The 20,416-nt window shown below is 26.9% G+C and overlaps 1 protein-coding gene across 2 annotated transcripts in view; it reads right to left on the bottom strand.

Annotated features, from left to right (window-relative positions):
* Nucleotides 1-6,239: 6,239 nt before the first annotated feature.
* The window catches only part of LOC100213847 (MAP kinase-interacting serine/threonine-protein kinase 1), a 72,280-nt gene continuing 58,103 nt past the window's right edge, over nucleotides 6,240-20,416 (bottom strand). The window contains exons 12-14 of one of the 2 annotated variants that reach the window (XM_065801471.1): nucleotides 12,773-13,028; nucleotides 12,613-12,653; nucleotides 6,240-7,739 (exon numbers count right to left, since the gene is read on the bottom strand). In XM_065801471.1, the coding sequence (XP_065657543.1) occupies nucleotides 7,304-7,739; nucleotides 12,613-12,653; nucleotides 12,773-13,028 (733 nt within the window). In that variant the 3' untranslated portion in view covers nucleotides 6,240-7,303. The remainder of the gene's footprint in view (nucleotides 7,740-12,612; nucleotides 12,654-12,772; nucleotides 13,029-20,416) is intronic. The other variant, XM_065801472.1, reaches the window with a different exon arrangement.

Below are 20,416 nucleotides of genomic sequence, written 5' to 3'. Positions count from 1 at the left end.
CTGCTCTCTCACAACTTCGGGTAAGTAATGAATATAAAGAAAGTAACAGGAGAAAAACTGCCTTTGAGTTAAACTAACGACAAGTTTACATTAAAAATTAGTTCAATAATGACCTTTTTTTTTTTGACCGATTTACTATTTGAGGCAAATCTACATGATCCCAAACAAATTACTTATATGCTCTTAATTTTCTTTTTTCCCCCTAAACGGGAAAGTTTATGTTGTTCAAGTTATGTTCACTATTTAACTCTTGTTCATTGAAATACATTTTTAGTATATTTTATGAAAATCTAGGTTTATTTATAAAAATTTACTAACTAAAACTTATCAATATCATTGTACTTATAATAATTAATATTTTAGTTACCTAGTTAATTATACGTATTCGAATCATAAAACGTAATTAAATATTTTTAAAATGCCGCGTTTCGTAAGTGTTTTTCCGTTATGAAGTTGTTTCGCAAGTTTCAGTGCGAAAGAGTTTCGTTTCGAAAAAATTCGGTTTTTTATCATTATTTCAAAAAATAAAACCTTAAAATGTTCATATGTTGCAATACTGAAAATAAAATTTTATTATAAACATTTTGGTATATAAAAATTTTAATTTTTACAATTATATCAGTTTGGCCAACAAAATTTTTTTATAGACTTCAAAACGTCGTTCAGCGAAAGAGCTCGTTCCGCAAGTGCGACTTCCATAAGCGCTACTTTCGTATGTAGCAAAATAGTTTTACTTCATAATTCAACTTGCGAAAGGCGACATTTCGTAAGTAGCATTTGCGAAATGAACATCGACGGGTTTTTTTGTTTCGTAAAATTCGGTACGAAAAAAAAAATTCCTGATTCTCAATATCCTTCCGAAAGAATTTTATTTTTCCGGAATTGTACGAAAAATTCCGGTTAACAACTCTAAATTACATCGTCTTTATCGCTGTCAGAAACGAGCAATTCGCATAATTAACTTTGCTAATCGTTTTTCTCATTGTAAACCTTATTTTATTGAAATGAAAATTTTAAATATATTTAAACTCAACGTTTTGAAAATGTTATGCTTTGTATATATGTGGAAAAACAATCTATCCCCCTCTCCCTCCCCCCCCAGTCTTTAAAGATCTTTCCAGTTTAAAACCCAGTTAAAAACAAATACACTCTTAAAAAAAATTTTTTTAACGAGCCTTATTGTCAAACAAATTTTAATCAGTTTTGACTTGTCTATCGTGCACTGCACCTATGGAATAAACTTGTTTTACCAAATTTTGATTTTGATCGACTAAATTCTTTTTTTCTTTTTAAAAAGAAAATAAAAAGTTTAATTTTAAATTAATTACAAATTAATTATTTTAATTTATTTAATTCATCTATGTTTTAACTTTATTTTAGATTTTTATTATTTTTCTCTAAAGTTTTATTTTTTACAACTATCTAAATTGTTTTATGTTGCATAGGAGAAAGGGGGGGGGGGGTAATTAGTACGCTGTGCAATTCGTACCAGCGTCATTGTTCTTTTTCTGATTCGTTGAAATTGGCGGAAACACGATAAAATCAAGCCAGCAGATGAAATATGTATACTGACCAAAAAATGGCGGAATCGAACGTTAAAGAAAGGGGTAAGTCTGTTTCCCTTTTTTTTACACTATTTGATGTAATAATTACACTGTCCTACTAGTCGTACCTTGCAGGCGTGGATATACGTAACTTATTTATATTTTTTTATGGTGTTAGCCCATCCATTCTTCTTCATTAATAAATACGTTTTTTTCCGATTCACTTTACCCATTAAAACACCGAAGTAGAAAACTATGTTTAGTCATAGTCGGGTAAATCGTACCTGTGATGGTGGGGTAAATCGTACCTGTGGTACTAATTACACCAACCTCTAAAGATAACAAAGGGCAGAGTTGGTACTGCTTCATGTGTGATGAGGAAATTGAGGAGGATATGATCCAGTGTTTAACTTGTGGAGCATGGGTACATGTTGCATGCTCATCATCTGAGTCTCAAAATGGGTCACATGGTAGTTATATATGTGAATTATGTCAATAAATATATTTTACAAGTGTAGAATGAACCAGTTATTGTTTTATTTATTACTTATTATTAGTGCTGAGCTTTTTTTTTCATCATACCCTTTGGTACTTATTTGCCTCACTAGTGGTACTATTTGAACCTTCTTGTGGGTAATTAGTACCACCTTGTTTATTTTTAGTTTTTATTAGTGTGCTCTTTATTTTAATATTTACATCTTGAAATCATGATTGTTTGTTTTAGCTTCATCAATGCTTGTTTCTATCTAAAAATAAACTTTTTCCTACATTTAGTTTTATTTTTATTAATTTTTTTCTAAGTAATGATTAATAAAAATATTTTAATGAAATTTTTTTTATTTTGTTACTACTACCTTATTTTATAAAGTTATTGAAAAATATTTTTTCAAAATTTACTAATTAAAAAAATAATATGAAGCAGAAATGTTTCCTGTGGAAGAAACTAAAGCAACTACAAAATGATTTGAGTTAAGTTTTAAATTTTTTTTGATTCATTACCTAAAAATAAACATTACAATAACAAACAAGTTTAAACAAGTTTCTTATGATATAGTTAAAACATAATATTTTTAATAAAATAATTCACAGTCAATTTTGCAATATGTAAAGATAGTTGTGTACTTTAGCCAATTGAAGTTATAAAAAAATTAATATGGCGAGAAATAAATACAATATTTTTACAAGAAATTGCATAGTTAGTTATTATAATAAGGAATTAACTCAAAAAGAATTAAGTGAAAATAATATTAATAAATCTGTAATATCAAGATTAATAGAAAAGTTTATTACAACTGGTAATGTAATGAAGTAAATCATAAGGGAGGCCGTCCACAAAAAACAACAACCCGTGAAGATAAATTAATTATTAGACATAAAAAAATATCCTGCAATTTCATCCACTGAAGTTTTAAGGAACTTAGAGTTAAATATAACAGACAGAACCATCAGAAATAGAGCTCTAGAGGCTAAATTAAAGTCGACGGCCAGCTTGTAAGCCAGTCATATCTAAACAAAATTGACTCGCAAGGATAAATTTTGCCAAAACTTATGGGAAATGGATTCTGCAACAATGGAAAACTGTATTTTTTTCCGACGAATCCAAATTTAATTTAATTCAATCTGATGGTATGACACATGTTAGACGACCAAGTGAGACAAGATTATTGCCTAAATACTGCAACATGACAGTAAAACGTGGAGGTGTGTCTGTGATGGCGTAGGGATGTTTTTCATAGGGTGGAGCAGGACTTATTGTGAAAGTAAATAATAAAACGGATCGTTTCCAATATAAAGAAATTTTGGAAACAAAAATGTTACCATTTGCTAAGGAGGAAATGCCCATTCGTTGGAGATTTCAACATGTCTGGGATCCTAAGCATACATCAGCATTCTTGATAAAATAGATAGAAGATAATAAAATTGAATTAATAAAGTAGCCCGCTCAATCCCCGGATTAAAATCCAATAGAGAATTTATGAGAAATTGTAAAAAAAAGATTAAGAAGGCGCAGATTTTCCAACCAAAATCAATGATTCGAGGCCATTGAAAGAGAGTGGATGCAGATTCCAAAAGAAACTATTGAGAACTTGATAAAATCAATGCCAAAACGTGGCGAAGATGTAATTAAAAACAAGGGTTACTTTACTAAATATTAATTTTATTTTATTTTTATACATAATGATTTGTTTAATTTTATCAATAATAAAAGTTGCTTTAGTTTTTTCCAGTTAATAACTGCTATCATTTAGAAAAAAATGCTTTTTTTTATTTAATACATTTAAAAAATTTAATAATTTTCAGGTAACCTATGTTTTGTTATAATAAAATTTAAATTTATTTTCGATATTTTAAAAATAATGAGTTTCTTAATAAAAGTATGATTTTATAACCTGAGTTGCTTTAGTTTTTTCCAATACTGTATATTCTACTCTATTGTAACGTATACTTTACAAGGTATTCGTAAATTAATTGTTTTTTAAGGTTCCGATGATAAGATCTTAGTAATCTTCATTCGGAAACCTTGTTTACACTGTTTATATATAAATATTTGTAAAGTACTTTTAATAGTTTATTTTATTGTATCACGACTAACATTGTAAACTGAAAAAATAAAAATAAAAAAAATACATAAAAAAGATCATTAAAGAATATTTTCTTTTAGAGAATTTTTGAAAATTGTTTGCTGTTGCTTCTTATTCCAACATTAAAGTGCCTCTACCAAAATTTCAAGAGTACCTTTAGGAGTTACATTTTCTGAATATCTAGTTTATATTTTTAAAGAGCGTGTTATAGTTTTTACTCTTAGAGAGTGAGTATAGTTTATATTTTTAGAGAGTGTGAATCGTTTTTACTTTAAGAGAGCGTGTATAGATTTTACGATACTTGGAAAGTATGATAAAAATTATATACATTTTGTTTAAAATTTTTCTAAACATAAAACTAATAATTATTTTCTGGAAAAATTTATTTTTACTTACAAATTACATGTATAATTAAAATCTTTTAAAATTTGAAAAATGTTTTGGTGTTATTGTTATGTTGACTGTTGTTTTATGTATTTTTAATTTGCGGAAATTAATAGTTTTAATAAAGAATTGATAATATTAAAAAATCATTTAAATTCAACCAAAAAATGAAAAAGTACGAGAGAAAAACTAATCAAGCTCTTTGGAACAAAAGCAATATGAAAAATGCTATCACAGCAATAGTTTTTTTTTTTTACTCATAAGACTTTTACTGTATCAAAGTATTTTTTACATTGTCGTATGAAAAAAAACTTAACTAGAATGTAATACACACGTCAAATGACAAATTTAGAATGGGCTTTCCAATAAACAAACACAAGATTTGATTGTCATTTTATGGTCATCAAAGTTCTACAAAAAATTTTTACTGCAAATCTTTTTAACAATCTATTAATTTACATATGAAGGAATTTGTGATATATCCACAATGATAGGGTCCATGGTGATATAACCGTAATGATAGGGTCCATGATGGTATAACCATAATGATAGGGTCCATGGTGATATATCCACAATGAAATTAAGGCGTAAAAAAATAAAGTTTTACTCACGGATAATGCTCAAGTAAATTTTTATACTTAGAAAATGGCTGGTTTAACACGTGACGTGTATTTAATTATATGCAATATAATTTCACGCATAAAATGCACCTTCATTAACAAAATGTAACTAATAATAAATATTAGTATCATTTTGTCAATCATTTTTTTACGAGATCATAATTATCAAATTTTGACGATTATGTCTTCGTAAAAAAGGGAAAATTTTATTGACAACTTCTATGACAATCAACTGTAATCACGACTATTACAACACAAACTATAAGCTTTTGTTCAACAGAAACTGTCACACTTAATCAGTTTGTTTTAAAAAATAGAAATTCATCAACAAAAAAGTAAGTAAAACTTGATAGCAAAATGAGTTACAAAGTTTAGTTTATCTTAATTCTAATGAATAATTTAGTTCATCTTGTTTCTTTAATCTTAGCGTAAAAAACTCATTCCATTGGGATTAAAGAATCAAAATAAACTAAAGCCAATTTAATTATATTCCTAGATTACTTTTACTACACCAAATTCTTTTCAGGCTATGCTTTCAAATAAAAAAACCTTACACTTGACGACGAAATCCGGCAAAAAAAATTCAACACTTTTTTACGTTAATAAAAACGACAATTAATTAACATATATATATATATATATATATATATATATATATATATATATATATATATATATATATATATATATATATATATATACATGTATATATACACATACATACATATATATATATACATACATATATATATATATATATATATATACATAGATGCACATATATCAATATCCTGGACAAAACCACCGTTTTGTCCAGGATATTGATGCAATATCCGAAAAACTTGTCATCATCAATATCAATTGTTTTACTATGTTTTGAACTCTGTAAAAACTGAGATACCGTAGTAGTTGGTATTTAAATAGTAATTCCCAAATAATGCAAAAACATTGCAGCATAAAACCTGTCAAAATCTATAAAAAGAAAGTGATTTACAAAACTTCCTAATGCGCAAAGCGCTTCTTTTCCAGATAAGAACATTTTACAAAATGTAAAAATTTAAAACTTTATAGTTTAAGGGACAACGTTCAAAAAGATTTACGAAAAACAATTTTAAAAATTATTCTCTTGCATGTTTATGTTTGCCTCAATATGAGGCATCAAGTATTCATACATTACATTAAATATTGGTTTATTAAAAAAAAAAACAATATATATTGAATATTGCGATCCAATGTAATTGTTTTTTCACGTGTCTTTATGTGAGTGTGTGTATAATATAAACCTTATTTCACTTATATAAGAAAACGCAGAACAACCTGAACTCAAGGTGAAGTATTAAAAATTTGAATTTTCATTTATATTACCCCTTGCGTTTAAGTATATCTAGCGTTACACACACAGAGGTGAGAGAGAGAGGTGTACTATCAGAGGGTGAAAAAAATTGTTAAAAATTTAACCCTTGAAAGTTTAATAAAATACTTATTTTATTTTTTGCATTTTATCACTCGCCATTAATAAATCACCTCTGAATGTGTTTGTGAATGCTCGCGTATGTGTGTAGGAAATACGAGTGAAAAGGTATTTAAACATTTACATAAAACAAAATTAAATTATAAAAAAAAAAAAAAAAAAATTGAAAACACCGTATAAAACTTACACCAAGCGTAAAACAGAGTAACTTAATCATACTCTAAGCACATTTCAATTCGTAATTTGCGAGAAAATTTCAACGGGGGTAATATAACATTTTTGATGAAAATATTAAAAAATTAAAGTAAATTAAACAGATTTTGATAACAAATAAACATTAGCTCAGCCTTAAACATTGAAACTTAACGTTATTGAAAAAAAAAGGACGACGTAAGACAGCATAGTGAAATAATGAAAAGAAAAAAACAATGAAGAGGCAAGAATATGCTTAAGTTACCCAACAAATAATTTTGAGAATATATGAAATCAAATTACTAGATTACATTTTCTTCAAACGAAAATGCAAAACGTAACGTTAGTGAATTTCATTATACTGCACATTTATTAGTAAATCCTTGCTTACTAAATTTACTCAAGTTTCAGCAAATTTGGCAGTAAAATAGCTAATTGATGATTGATACATATTGCTTCTTTATATACCATAAATATAGATGCTTTCAAATATTAAAAATGTGATGCTTTTTAATAACCATCATCGTTTGCCGCTGACCATTGGTAGGTCGCAAAATTTTCTCTAGAGCCATTACGTTTAGATATATCCATCAATGTTTGATGAAAGTTCGCCATTTGATTTTCAATTTTAAAACAATCCGATTTTTTATCATTGCTGGTGTTTAGTTGTAATGCACGTTCAAACAATGATTCTACTACTGGAGAAGCGACAGGTGTGTCGTTTTGCGAATCATCAATTGTGAAAGGCGTTACCAGTTTTAATTTATTTTTTATTGAACGTCGCTTAGCAAGATTCGAGTTCCCTAGAGGAGACAATCCAAACTTTGGTGGAGTACTCCAACGTGTGTGATTTTCTTGTTTATCTGATTTTCTTTCTGATACGATATGGCGATGGTACGCTACGGCCTCAGACGCCATACAGCTCAGTCGATAAGTATAACTAGAGCTATATAAAAATAATATATATATATATAGTATATTATTATATTATAAACACACACACACATATGGGCCACGACGACAGAAAGTCGAGGCGGCGATGCTCCCATCCCCAAATTACTGCAAAGTAATATTTATTTTTTTGGTGAGAAGTTTACCTACTTTCGGCTAAATAAACAAAAAAGAATCGACTGTATTAGTTTTAGTGGTAACTAAGAAATTTAACGGCGTAAAAACATTATTTTACGCCATTACAAAATGTCATTTAGTTAGATAAAACTTGAATCAACGGTGGTGAGTTATTTTAAAAAAACGGTGGTGAGTTATTTTATTTAACAAATAATTTAATTTTTTTTTAATTAATATATATATTTATAAATTAATTTTTTAATAAATAATTAATAATTCAATTTAAATACACCGACTGAGTGAGAGAATGTACATGCATAGAATGACAATGAAACTCAGCTCATGTATAACCACAAATATTTATATATATTTATATATAATTATATATATAAAACCTAAGCATAAATTAAGAAAATAATTAAATACTGTAACACACACACACGCACGCACACACACACAACAGGCTTCGTTAGGCGAAATGCATAAGTGTAACGGAATATGAAATGTCATAATATTCATTATAATAAATTTCAATTGTCTTTAAACATTATTTTAAACTACCACAACTTACTAAATTAACACAAAACACGTTAAGTCGAAAAGTTAACTAAAACCAATGTAGAAACGTTATGTACATATCGTACACCCAGATCAAGGGCCACAAGTCAAAAAGTGTCAAACTGAGAAAATCAGGGTTGAAGTTTTAGGTTTTTAATATTTTTTCCAACTAAGAGTGTCATTTGTATCTGTCATTTTGTAAACATTGGTTTTAGACTTGTGGTATTTAGTCACCATGTACAACACATAACATATTATCAAATGACATTCATATCTCAATATCCATAATTTTTGACTTGCTGCACCCTTGATCTGGGTGTACGATATGAAAAAGTTTAAAATAGATATTTACTTTGCTAAATACCCATTTTTTTTAAAAAAAAAAAAAAAAAAAAAAAATCTTTTTTCGACGTATAATGCATACCTTTTTTGTCAATAAAAATAAAACTGAATAATGCAGGGATTCAGGGATTGCGAATTTTTATATTTGAGAAAGATAACTTTTAGACATAGGGCAAACTTAAGTATGCTTATGCTTTTATCAAGTGAGCATGCGATGCAGCAAATTGCGTTGGTTTAAGCCTGGTAACAACAAAATCCTATAGCTCACGCCCCTAACACCAAATGCGATATCAGGGCAATAATTTACTGAGTTTTATATTATTACTATTTTAAACTAAATTTAAATTTAATGACAAGTGTTTCAAATTTCGTTAAAAAATATTTTAGTGTTCAAAGTTATGACCATGTAAAAATTTATAAACCCCTCATTTTGAGGGGTTTACAAAGTTTACATTGGAGACTTAACTGGAATAGATTCATTCATAAGACATTATTCTCAAATTGTAAATATTTCTTCATGAATAAACAAGTTTAATTCGTCTTGGGTCATATAAGTTAAAAACTATTCCTCGTTTGTTTTTTTTAATTTTTATTCACATGACTAGTACTATTATTAAAAAGAAAACCCTATGGTCATTATTGATCGTACAAGAAATTTCTTTAAAAACAATTTCCAACTGAGTTAAAAATTAATCCAGTAATAATTCAAAAAGCAAAGCCATAAGACAATTATAAAAACCGCATTTTCAAGCTTTTAATAAGACTGTTAAATTTCTGCTTATATAAACTTTTGCATCTCGAATATTCTTTATACTACCTCGAACTATTAAACAAACGAAAATATTATATTAGGTCTACCGGAAAGTTCTGTCCGTTTCTATAATCCAATTTTCGACGCATTAGCACATGTTTATTTAGCGCATGTTTGGCTCATTATTTTTATCGTTTAAAGTATTAATGTGCCAAATTAACTCAAACGAAGTTATTTTACGTTTTTCCTCATTATAAAGTTATAGTGTACTGGAAAGTTCTGTCCGAAAACGAACAGAACTTTCCGGTACTCGTTTTGATGTTACAGGAACTATTATTTTTATCTTTAGTCAAATATTTGCATCTTCAGTCATTCGTTTTTTATTATATTTTACAAAAGTAGTATTTGTCCATTTTTCTGAAGTTGTTAGCTGTAAAGATTAATCAATGAGTTTTTATCAGGTCGTTTTAATACTGATCTTGCTTGTGTCAAAAATATAACGTTGTTTTTCTCTTTCTTACAGTGTCCACTTTTAATTCACTTGTTATTTTTTTAAGAATTCGTTAATAGAAAACATACGCTAACGTGAAGAGATACTTTTAAATTTATTTAAATATAAAGCATGCGTTGCAATAACAATACTAATGGCGGAACCGTCTAACTAACGGAGATAAAAAAAAGTAAATAATAAAGAGAGTAAAAATTAATTAACGGAGTTAATTCTTAAGATTAGAAGAAAATTAAAAAAATACAGTGAAAATAACAATACTAATGCTTTACGTTGCAATAACAATACTAATGGCGGAACCGTCTAACTAACGGAGATAAGAAAAAGTAAATAATAAAGAGAGTAAAAATTAATTAACGGAGTTAATTCTTAAGATTAGAAGAAAATTAAAAAAATACAGTGAAAACAAAGAAAAACTTAAAAGTTTCTTTTAAAGTCGGAGAGAAATTTTCGAGTTCAGGAAGTATCGCAAAAAATAAAACTTTTGTTCACAGAATACAAAAATTTATGGTACACTTTAACTTTACCTAAAAACTTGGATTTGCCTACCAAATAAATAATTTTGTACACAACATCACAACAACTGATATGTAAATAAAACATATTACTTAAGGTTAAAAAGGATTAATAAAAGGATAGTTAGATAAAGTTAAAAAAAAAACTGAAAAAATATCATATGAGCATGGAAGTTTTTAAATTATTATTTTTATCCCCCCCCCCCCCCTCCAAAAAAAATTACTTTTTTTAAAAAGTTTTTGAGTTGAATTTTAACTTTTGCAAAATCCGTTTTTTCACACACATATCAAAGTTTGTAATATGAAAATTTGGAAATAACTATACAACAAAACTGAAGATTTTTGCAAATTGTTCGTAATAAAAAAATCCGTTTGAGAGAAAGTTTAAAGCGACTTAATTTTTTACACTTTACCATATTAATATTATTTAGCATGCTAAATTCTTTGCTTTTGTTAGTTGTTTACGCACAATTTCTTAAATATATGATAACTGTGTGCAAATTAAATATATCTTGAAAACATTAAACTTTCTTTGTATGTAGAGGGGTTGGAGGTTAATTCATAACTATTTAAACTTTTGTGTTCATATAAAACTACTTTACTCGTATAAATCTTGTAAATATAAATTCGAACTTGCAAGAGTTATATTTTCATTATATATATTTTTTATAAGCTTATTTCAATCATATATACTTTGTAATAAATGTATTGTGTAATAGCTGTATTTGTGATAAAATAAATAAACTGAAGCAAATCAACAATTAATTTATTTAATGTTGTTAAGTTAGTTAAAAGTTAAGTGAGTGCGTTCTATGTTTTAGATAAATGGAAATTGATTTTTCAATTTATATTTACCTTCATATCTAAACAATGGAAAATTATTTCTCAAGTTGATAAGTGTTTCGATTAAAAGGATTGACTTGATAAAAATTTAGATATTCTTGGGTTTTTTTTTTTTTTTTTGCTTTTATTAACTTCTGATCTTAAAATAATGTTGTCAACATTAAATCTTGCAATCAATTTTTGAATCACTCTCTGAGGATACAATTTATTCAAATTTTGTATACATATTCTTGCTTGATGATGAAGTACTCAAAACTAAAAACCACCCAATTAAAATGTGTCAAACACCCGACTAGCCAATTCTCATTTTAAAAAACCGATTCTGACTTAAAAATTGCCTTGTTTGGGGGGGGGGGGGGAAGGGTATATTAACCTCCACCACCACCCGTAGAATCGCAACAAGTCAAAGTAGTTAAGTCTAGTTATTGTTATTATTATTTCGCTTTTATATGGGAAGAAAAGTAACAACCTATATATGCAACTTGCAAGCCATATTGTAATCATAGTGGTTTAGCAGAAATTTTTTCGCCTGGAATGCAAAGGTCTTTTTTTTCTTTTGCTTTTTTAAGTTTTAAAATATATTTGCTCAAAAAATACATATATACATATTTATCTTGTGAATTTTATCGTTAATTTAATTTTGCACATTGTAAAAATAATAATATAATAGTAACATTAAAATAGAGTTTGAATCACGTGCCAAGTTTCTTAATAACATAAAAGGTTGGGTTTAAAAACATCGAATTGTTTTTACTTAATCTGAATTGAACCAGTCATTTTAAAAAAGACAAAAATCCTTTAATTAAAAATATCTGTAAGGTATATGTTTTTTTTTACTAACAAAACTCACTAAAACTAAATGCCTTTTAATCTACCATGTTAAGTTTCTTTTAGCACCATAGACGTTTGTCTTGTAAAAAAACATATTTTTGTTGATCCTAAAAAGTTTTAATGGTCTTTTTCGAAACGACGGATCTAATTTATTGTACTCCTAAATAACAAGTATATTTTACGTAACTGCCATTCAAACTTTTGTAACAATGATTTTTATAACGTTAATTACTTCATTAAAATTGTTTTTTAAAACGTTAATTATTTGATTTATCGATGTTTTACGTTCGCTTAAAATATACAAGTGAACGTAAAACTCGTTTTCGTACGTAAAATGGTTATAGCGCGATGGTTAAGATTAGACACTCATAACACAATATAACAATAAATATATAACACAAACCTTGCAAGGACATTTGGAGTGTTTAACTCATTGTTGCTTGCCTAGTGAACAAAAATCTAAATTCTTATTAAAAAAACAAAAAAAAAACAACAACAGCAAAATCTTCAAACATACTTTGAAAAAAAGTCTTAAAAGTCGCATCTAACACGTTAAAGCCTACCTCTTCAAGCCACGGATGAGCCAAAACATCTTCGACGGAAAATCGTTTAGAAGAGTCTTTAACTAATAAGTGAGATATTAAGTCTTTTGCTTCCATTGAAATACTTTTCCATTCTTCAGATGAAAATGAGTAATCGCCATCTAAAATGCTATGCCAAAGCAAAAACTTGCAATTTTTACACGAACCTCCCCGTTCCCAATCACACATTTCACCGCAACTGCCTTGAAATGGTGCACGACCGGAGAGCATAATATATCTTAAAAAGAAAAAAAATAATAACAATTTTATTCATTTCATTTTTCATATTTAAAATTTTGTTAATTGAGACAAATTAACGTTTATAGAAATTTAAGTCTTTAGATATTATTTATATCTTGTAGATATTATTATTTCTTTTTACGCTTCTTTATTATTTCTAGTATTAACATGGAAATTACGTTATACAATAACAATGATAATAATAAAAATATAATAATAACAACAACAATATACTTTTTCACAAAAATTAATATAAGCATTCAGTAATTTGTAATTTTAAATTACAATAGCAATTTATCGCGCGTTTAAAATGAAATGTGTTTCGTTGTCAGTTTGAGCGGAGTACAATATAAAAAAAGTTTTAGAAACTTGTGCTAAATTAATATACTAAATGATCAAATGCAACTTTTTGTATTATATATATATATATATATATATATATATATATATATATATATATATATATATATATATATATATATATATATATATATATATATATATATATATATATATATATATATGTTTGTGTATTCTACATAAAGCGTGCTTAATGTTCTTGAAGAACAGAGCATTAATAAATTAGTAAAAAAGCACTTATCTAACTTGAGTAACTACTGTCAGTTTCTCCTTAAGAATCCATTAGGAAGCAATATAATATGATATACCTCCCAGTGGGAAATCGGCTAGCGAATAACTAGCTATAATCGTAACGATAGTCTTTTTAAGTTAGCGATATTTGTAAAGATAAAGTCAGCAATTTGGCTACGAGGACAGCTAGCTTATTAAGCTAAAGACCCACTGGCTATTGTAGCTAGCGTCATATCGTAATAAAATCGCTGTCTAAAAATTTTGATATGTAGCTATCAACCAGCTATAGATTTGTAGATATTTTGTGGCTAGCTACAAAGCTACGATATGTAGCTAGCGACACATTGCTACAAAATCTCAATGTTTAAAGTTCAATCATTCTCATAATTATAATAGACTCAACACTTAAAATCGAATTTTTAAAAATTTTAAAGACATTAGGAAAGATAAAATAAGAAAAAAATCGCTATAAAGCTAGCTAGATGCTCATTTCCCACACTTGAACTTCAACTTTAGAGAAAAATATTCACGCTCTGGTTTCGGACGTTTACTACTATGCACTTATATACTTTACAACATAAGCCTACAAACATGGGGCCGCATTCTCATCTCTTTGTTAAGCTTAACGGTGCGTTCGTCAAAAATTTCGTTTTTAACTACATTAAAAAAAAATATTCATAAAAATATAATTTCTTTAAACGTTGATGTTTTATTTTAGTATTACTTTTATTTATAAAAATATAAATAAATTTTTCGTCATTTCTTTACTTAAGAAATATTGTAATGAAACTTCAGACACAAGCTCCGTTAAGTTTAACGGAGAGAAGTGAATACAACTGCAGAACTGGTCTTAGATGGAATTATTTTCTCATACTCCTGATAAGTTTTACTATAAGTATGAATGCTTAAATAATATTATGAAACTGATATGAATGTTTAAAAAAACTTTATATACCAATGAAATTTTAAAGAATTGGGTTTGAGCATTAAATCAAGTGTATAATTTTGCTGGATAGTAGAGGTCTACATGGATTTAAACATTAATGGTTTTTTTAACATTAATAAAAAAAAAAAAATACATAAACTAGACAACGCATCACTGATAATAAGCATAACTGTAACTAGACGATTTTGCTGGACGATTAAATAACCCAACAATTATTTTGGCACCAATAATTTTGGTTCAAATGAAAATGCATTTTTAATTAAGTAGAACTCCGCCTAAAATTTAATAGTTTTCAAACTAATATTGCAATGTAATTTATGCTTAACAAGTAAATATTTTTAATTAAAAATCTATGATGAACTACGTGTTATAATTTGGAAGTAAAACGTGCCCAATTAACATAAACTCTTCCGTGGCGCACGCTTTTCTTCAACGCGTCCATAATCTCATAGTTCGAGAAAAATCCGAAGACTTAATACGATTAAAATTTTTTTTCTATGAATAAATCTCTTTTTTCATCTTTTAACAACTTTCTAATGAGCTTAATGATGTCCAATACGGACACCAACCTACAATTTACAATAAAAGTTGTTTAAATAAAAAGTAGATTAAAATATTCTTTTTATCATTAAGTCGTTCGTATAACTGTTATACTTTTTGTATTAAATGCGATAAATTGAATATGTAATTATAATACAAATTTCTTTAATATAGTCATCGTTGTATTATGCAACGAGCAAATGCTCACAGAGATTACTTCAAGTAAAGGTGACACCTATTGAACAGTTGCAATAGTTTTTAGCTTTATAGCGCAATTACTATAAAATGAAATTTAAACCAGTTTACGCGCAAATAAATTTTTTTATTTAAAATTTAATTTCTTGAAAAAACCCAGTCTGTCGTAAAAAAAAAAACAACAAAACCAAACAAACAAAAAAATCAAGGATTTTCACTGAATCACCAACAAAACACGAGCCTCGTTTTTACCACGTGATACGCACGTGTTAAGCACGGAAAAACACGTGCTTACACGTGAAACTTGTCGTCGCATGAACTGTTTTTAAGCATTGAAATGTGTTGTTTGACGAAAACAACTTCGTCGTCGTATTTATTTATTAAAAACATGTGAAAGGCAATAAAATAACGGTATTAACATTAAATAAAGAAAATAATTTTTCAAGATTACTTTGAAAATTACTAGTAAACAAAACAAGCGTCAACAAAGACGCAATTCAAGATTTGTCATCACACGTTTATTGCACGAAATAATTATGCATCCAAAAAAATCAATACTTGAATATTTGATCAAGTGCATTATTATTGAACGTGCAATGACAAATCCGGTAGATGTCAAAATCTATATTTAGAACGATCGACGCAAAGGAATAACAGCAAATAAAAATAATTCAAATGAATAATAAAAAGAATCAACCAAAGTAAAAAATAAATATATTTCGAAAATTTAAAAAAATATAAACTTGGTTTAGCAACATTTTTTATGAGTTACTAAATTTTAGCCAGGTAAATACAAAACTGTAATTTTGTAATGTGATATTTCCGGTGTAAATCAAATAAAATTAGTATCTAGAAAAAGCATATTGTTTTTTTCGGAAAAAAATTTGTTGTTATTATCTATAGTGATCGATAGTATGAACGCTATAGATATTGCGTAATCAAGATTTTAAAATCACGTAGTTCAGAGCAAAACCCTTTTCTATTAATAACACATCAATATTTATGGATAAACTGACCAATTAAAACATCTTAATTTGATTAGAATAGACTCACGTGATATCATTTAAGAAGATAATTCGATTATTATAACTCAGTATATGAAAAACATAGTCTTAGTGCACACCTCGAAACTCCAACAGAAAATCGTATTTTTTATAACATGCTCAACAAACCAACCTACGGTCATGTTATCAGCATGAATACCGAAAAAAACATCAAAGTAAACTCTAACGCGACGCCTAGTGACTGGAATAAAATGTCGTTGCAATGGAAAACAAAACCTTTATTGATCAGCAAACTAAACTACGACAAAAAATAATTTTTTTTATCTGCAAAAATAATCGTATTTACAAGTATACAAAAATAAATAGTCGCCGACTCACACGTGAACATGATGGGATACATCCAGTTTTCACAATAAATGGCTGTTCTCTTATTTTTTGTTAATTAGCAACACTCAGTAATAAAATTGGAAAAAAGTTAGTCACGAAGAATGGAAAGTAAACGTCGAATTTCTTACAAAAAGTTAAGAAAAAAGCAAAAACAATTTACATTAAAAATTATTATATAATTGTCATAAATTTTTCGCATATTTTTCATTAGGCTTTTTTGTAAAAAGTATTGTAAATAGTATTGATAATAAAATAATCGATTTCCGCAATCGATAAAATCTATGCCGGAAGTTTTACTTTCAAAATTACAAGAAGAATTATTGATACGCGATACCACAAAAAGATAAGCCCTTTTGTGGCGCCAATTAAATTTTATTTTGAACAATTTGTGCTGCGTATTATTTAACAATATGAACACGTATTTGTTTACTAAATTGCGCACACCACAGTTAGACTTGCGCACGCAGATTAAGATCATATTTAATTTATATATTCTTAAGTAAATAATACGCAAAAAGATATTTTGAATCTCGAAATTTTATAAATAAAATATAAAAAATTCATGGTTTCATCTACAGTAAAAGAAGGTTGTTTTTACATTAAAAGATTTATTGAACAATGTTTTTCTATTCAAATTTATCTTGCAAACTATATGCAAACATTGTATGTAAAAACAACCTTTAGCGATTGTACTACGCTAGCGTAGACTACAACAACTTTATAGTTTTGCAGTAGTTACAAAAAGAGACTTTTAATACTTTAGAAAATAACATGTGCTACACTTTAAAAAGTTTTTCACAATTTATAAAATTATAAAGAAAGTATTTATATAAAATACTATTTTCAACAAAGCCATATTATACACTTATATATATATATATATATATATATATATATATATATATATATATATATATATATATATATAAACACATAATTTTGATTTTATGTGCCGCTTTAAATTTTATTTAATTGAAATAATAACAACACACTTGTGCACTCTGTAAATATTTTATTAGTTTATTTATAATTAGTAATTTTTAAAACTATTTTCTTTCATAATTATTTGCTAATATTAGTTATGTGTTATTTTTCAAGTTAAGTAAAGTTTTAATATTTAAGTTGGCACGCGTTTTGAAAATAAGCGCGTATTCTCATAAGTACTATAAAAATTGAAGAGCGTTTTTTTTAAAGGCGCTAAATACACTTTTTTTAAAAGTTGAGTTTTTTTCAACATTCGAATTCTTTATTGAAAAAAAAGTACAAATCTAACTAAGTTAGTATGACAAAAAAATGTTCATCATCTTTATAAACGACTACAAGATTACTTATTTTCAAAAATTCTTTGCCTGATAATTATTTTTTTTGTTTTGTTTTTCTCAAAACAATAAATAGCGACTTAGCGTCTTTTAGAAAAACGCTCTACAATGGGTAGAAAAATTTAAAATATCCAAAAAGTGGCACAAACAAATTCTTAGCAAACACTATTGAGTAATTAAAAAAAAAAACAAAAAAAAAACAGACTGTTTAAAAGTCTATAAAAAGATTAAGAATAAAGATATCTCTCAAGAAATTTTAAAAGATCGAACAAAAAAAATTTTATTGAATAAAATCATTTTATTGTTATTTTAAAGTGTTTATAATAACGTTTCGTTTTATTGACATATTTTATTAAAAAAAAACAATTATTTAAATAATATTAACACTGTGATATTAAACTATTTTTATTAGAAATAAAAATAGCGTCATTTTTTTTTTTTTACAAAAAGAAAAATTTTCTAGAAACTTCGATTAAAATTGCAAACGTACTTCAAATAACAAATAATGATACTTGAAAATATTTAACTATATAACTACCAGAAATTGACTTGATTTAGCTAATTATTATTACATCTAGTATAAAGAAAACACAAAGTTACTATGACCATTTATCAACAGACGCTAAGACAATTTTGACTGCTTCTTGACTAATCACGCCAAGATAAAACAAAAACAAAAAAAAAAAATCAATACAGGTACCAGTTTAAACGACATTTCAAGCGAGTAATTTAAATAACATTGTCACGCCAAGTTTGTTAGCCGTTGAAAAAAAAAAAAAAAAATTTTTCCTATTATTTATATTACAAGGGATGATTCGATGGCATGATGTAACTTTAAAGGATAGGAATTGCATCAGATCATAAAAATTAGTTTATTTCACGTGTTTGCAATTGTAACTAATACACGTGTAACTAATTACTATTTAAACGATTTAACACGTAATGTATTATCAGTTTCACGTGATTTTTTTCTGCACGTGATATTAAAAAATTGAATTTAAAAAACGACACGCAAGTTCATTAATTCACGTCAGCCACAAAAAGTATTGGTACTCAAATAATATTGGTACTTGTATTACGTCAGTCACAAATAATATTGGTTTTTGTAATATTTATAAACATCAAGTATATTTATAAATAAAAGTACTTGTATTATTTGTAAATATCCTTGATATAACCGCAAGTAATTAGTGAACTATTGTTAAGCATGATATACCTATCATAGGTATATCATAATATCGTAGGTATATCATAATATAGAAATTTTTTTTTTGCAATTTTAACAGTCTAAACAGTTTTTGTATAAGGTATTAACAGTAACGGGTTTAGACGCCAATTTTCAATACAATTAAAGAGTGCAAACGATTGAAAACATAAAAAATTGTGGTCTATAATTGCTATTCTTTGCAATAATAACAAAGTAAATCAAAACTTTTTCGGAATCTTCGTTATAGCTGGTGCAGTGTATTGATAACATTTTTCTTCTAATTGACTTTCTCATCACAAAAAGTATTATTGTGATAAGGGTGTTGCTGCTTTAAAGGTATTTTGTGAAAAGGCTGTTGCTGCTTTAAAAACAAATTTATAATGCAGATAGCATTAGAGTCTTTAAAATCTTTTTAAATTTTTATTAAACATTTTATAGTTGTTAGTATTAAAGGAATTTATGAAGAATTTATTTGTACTAGATCAGGTGGTACTTATTTAAATAATGTTCAGCAAATACTTCAAAAGGTTGAAATTAAAAAAAAAAACTTAGTTTGAATATTGGCATTATTACTTGATTTAATGATTTAAAAGTTTTGTCAATGTGACAAACGTATTTATGTAATGCAAGATGCTACTTTGTTTAATGTTTTTATTAAAATATTTCTTCCTGTTTTAAAAGTGATTTGTCTAAAGAAATTAAAATATCTTTGGTTTGTATTGTTGGTTATGCCAGTAAAGAAGATCCTCTGGTTGAAGATTCATTATCTTTGTCATATTTAAAAAATATGGAAAATTTTTTCGTAAAAATATCCGGAAAATAGTTTTTTAATACATATACGGAAAGTTCAGGAAATAAAAATTCATTTCGTGCGATTGTCCATAAATTACGCCACACAAAATATTTTAAAAAAACGGAAGTATGAGATTTCAAGCTATTTTACGTGGCGATTTTTATTATACTTTATGCGCTATTTTGATTTTTTATATAATTTAAGGCTCATCGAGGGAAAACTTTTGATCTTTTTTGTTTTGTGTATGACTGAAATTTAGCGTTGTGTAATTTAAGCACAATAACTAATTTATGGATCCCTAACTAAGAATATTAACATTATTTGCACGCGAAAATTGTTTAAACACTTTAATTTTTCGGTTTGTATGAAAGCGGCGTAATACTGCTTATGTTACATTGATAAAA

Source organism: Hydra vulgaris, chromosome 07 (genome assembly GCF_038396675.1).
Source record: "Hydra vulgaris chromosome 07, alternate assembly HydraT2T_AEP".
NCBI lineage: Eukaryota > Metazoa > Cnidaria > Hydrozoa > Anthoathecata > Hydridae > Hydra > Hydra vulgaris.
Note: the sequence above shows the minus strand (reverse complement) of the source record. Positions and strands in the feature narration are given on the sequence as shown.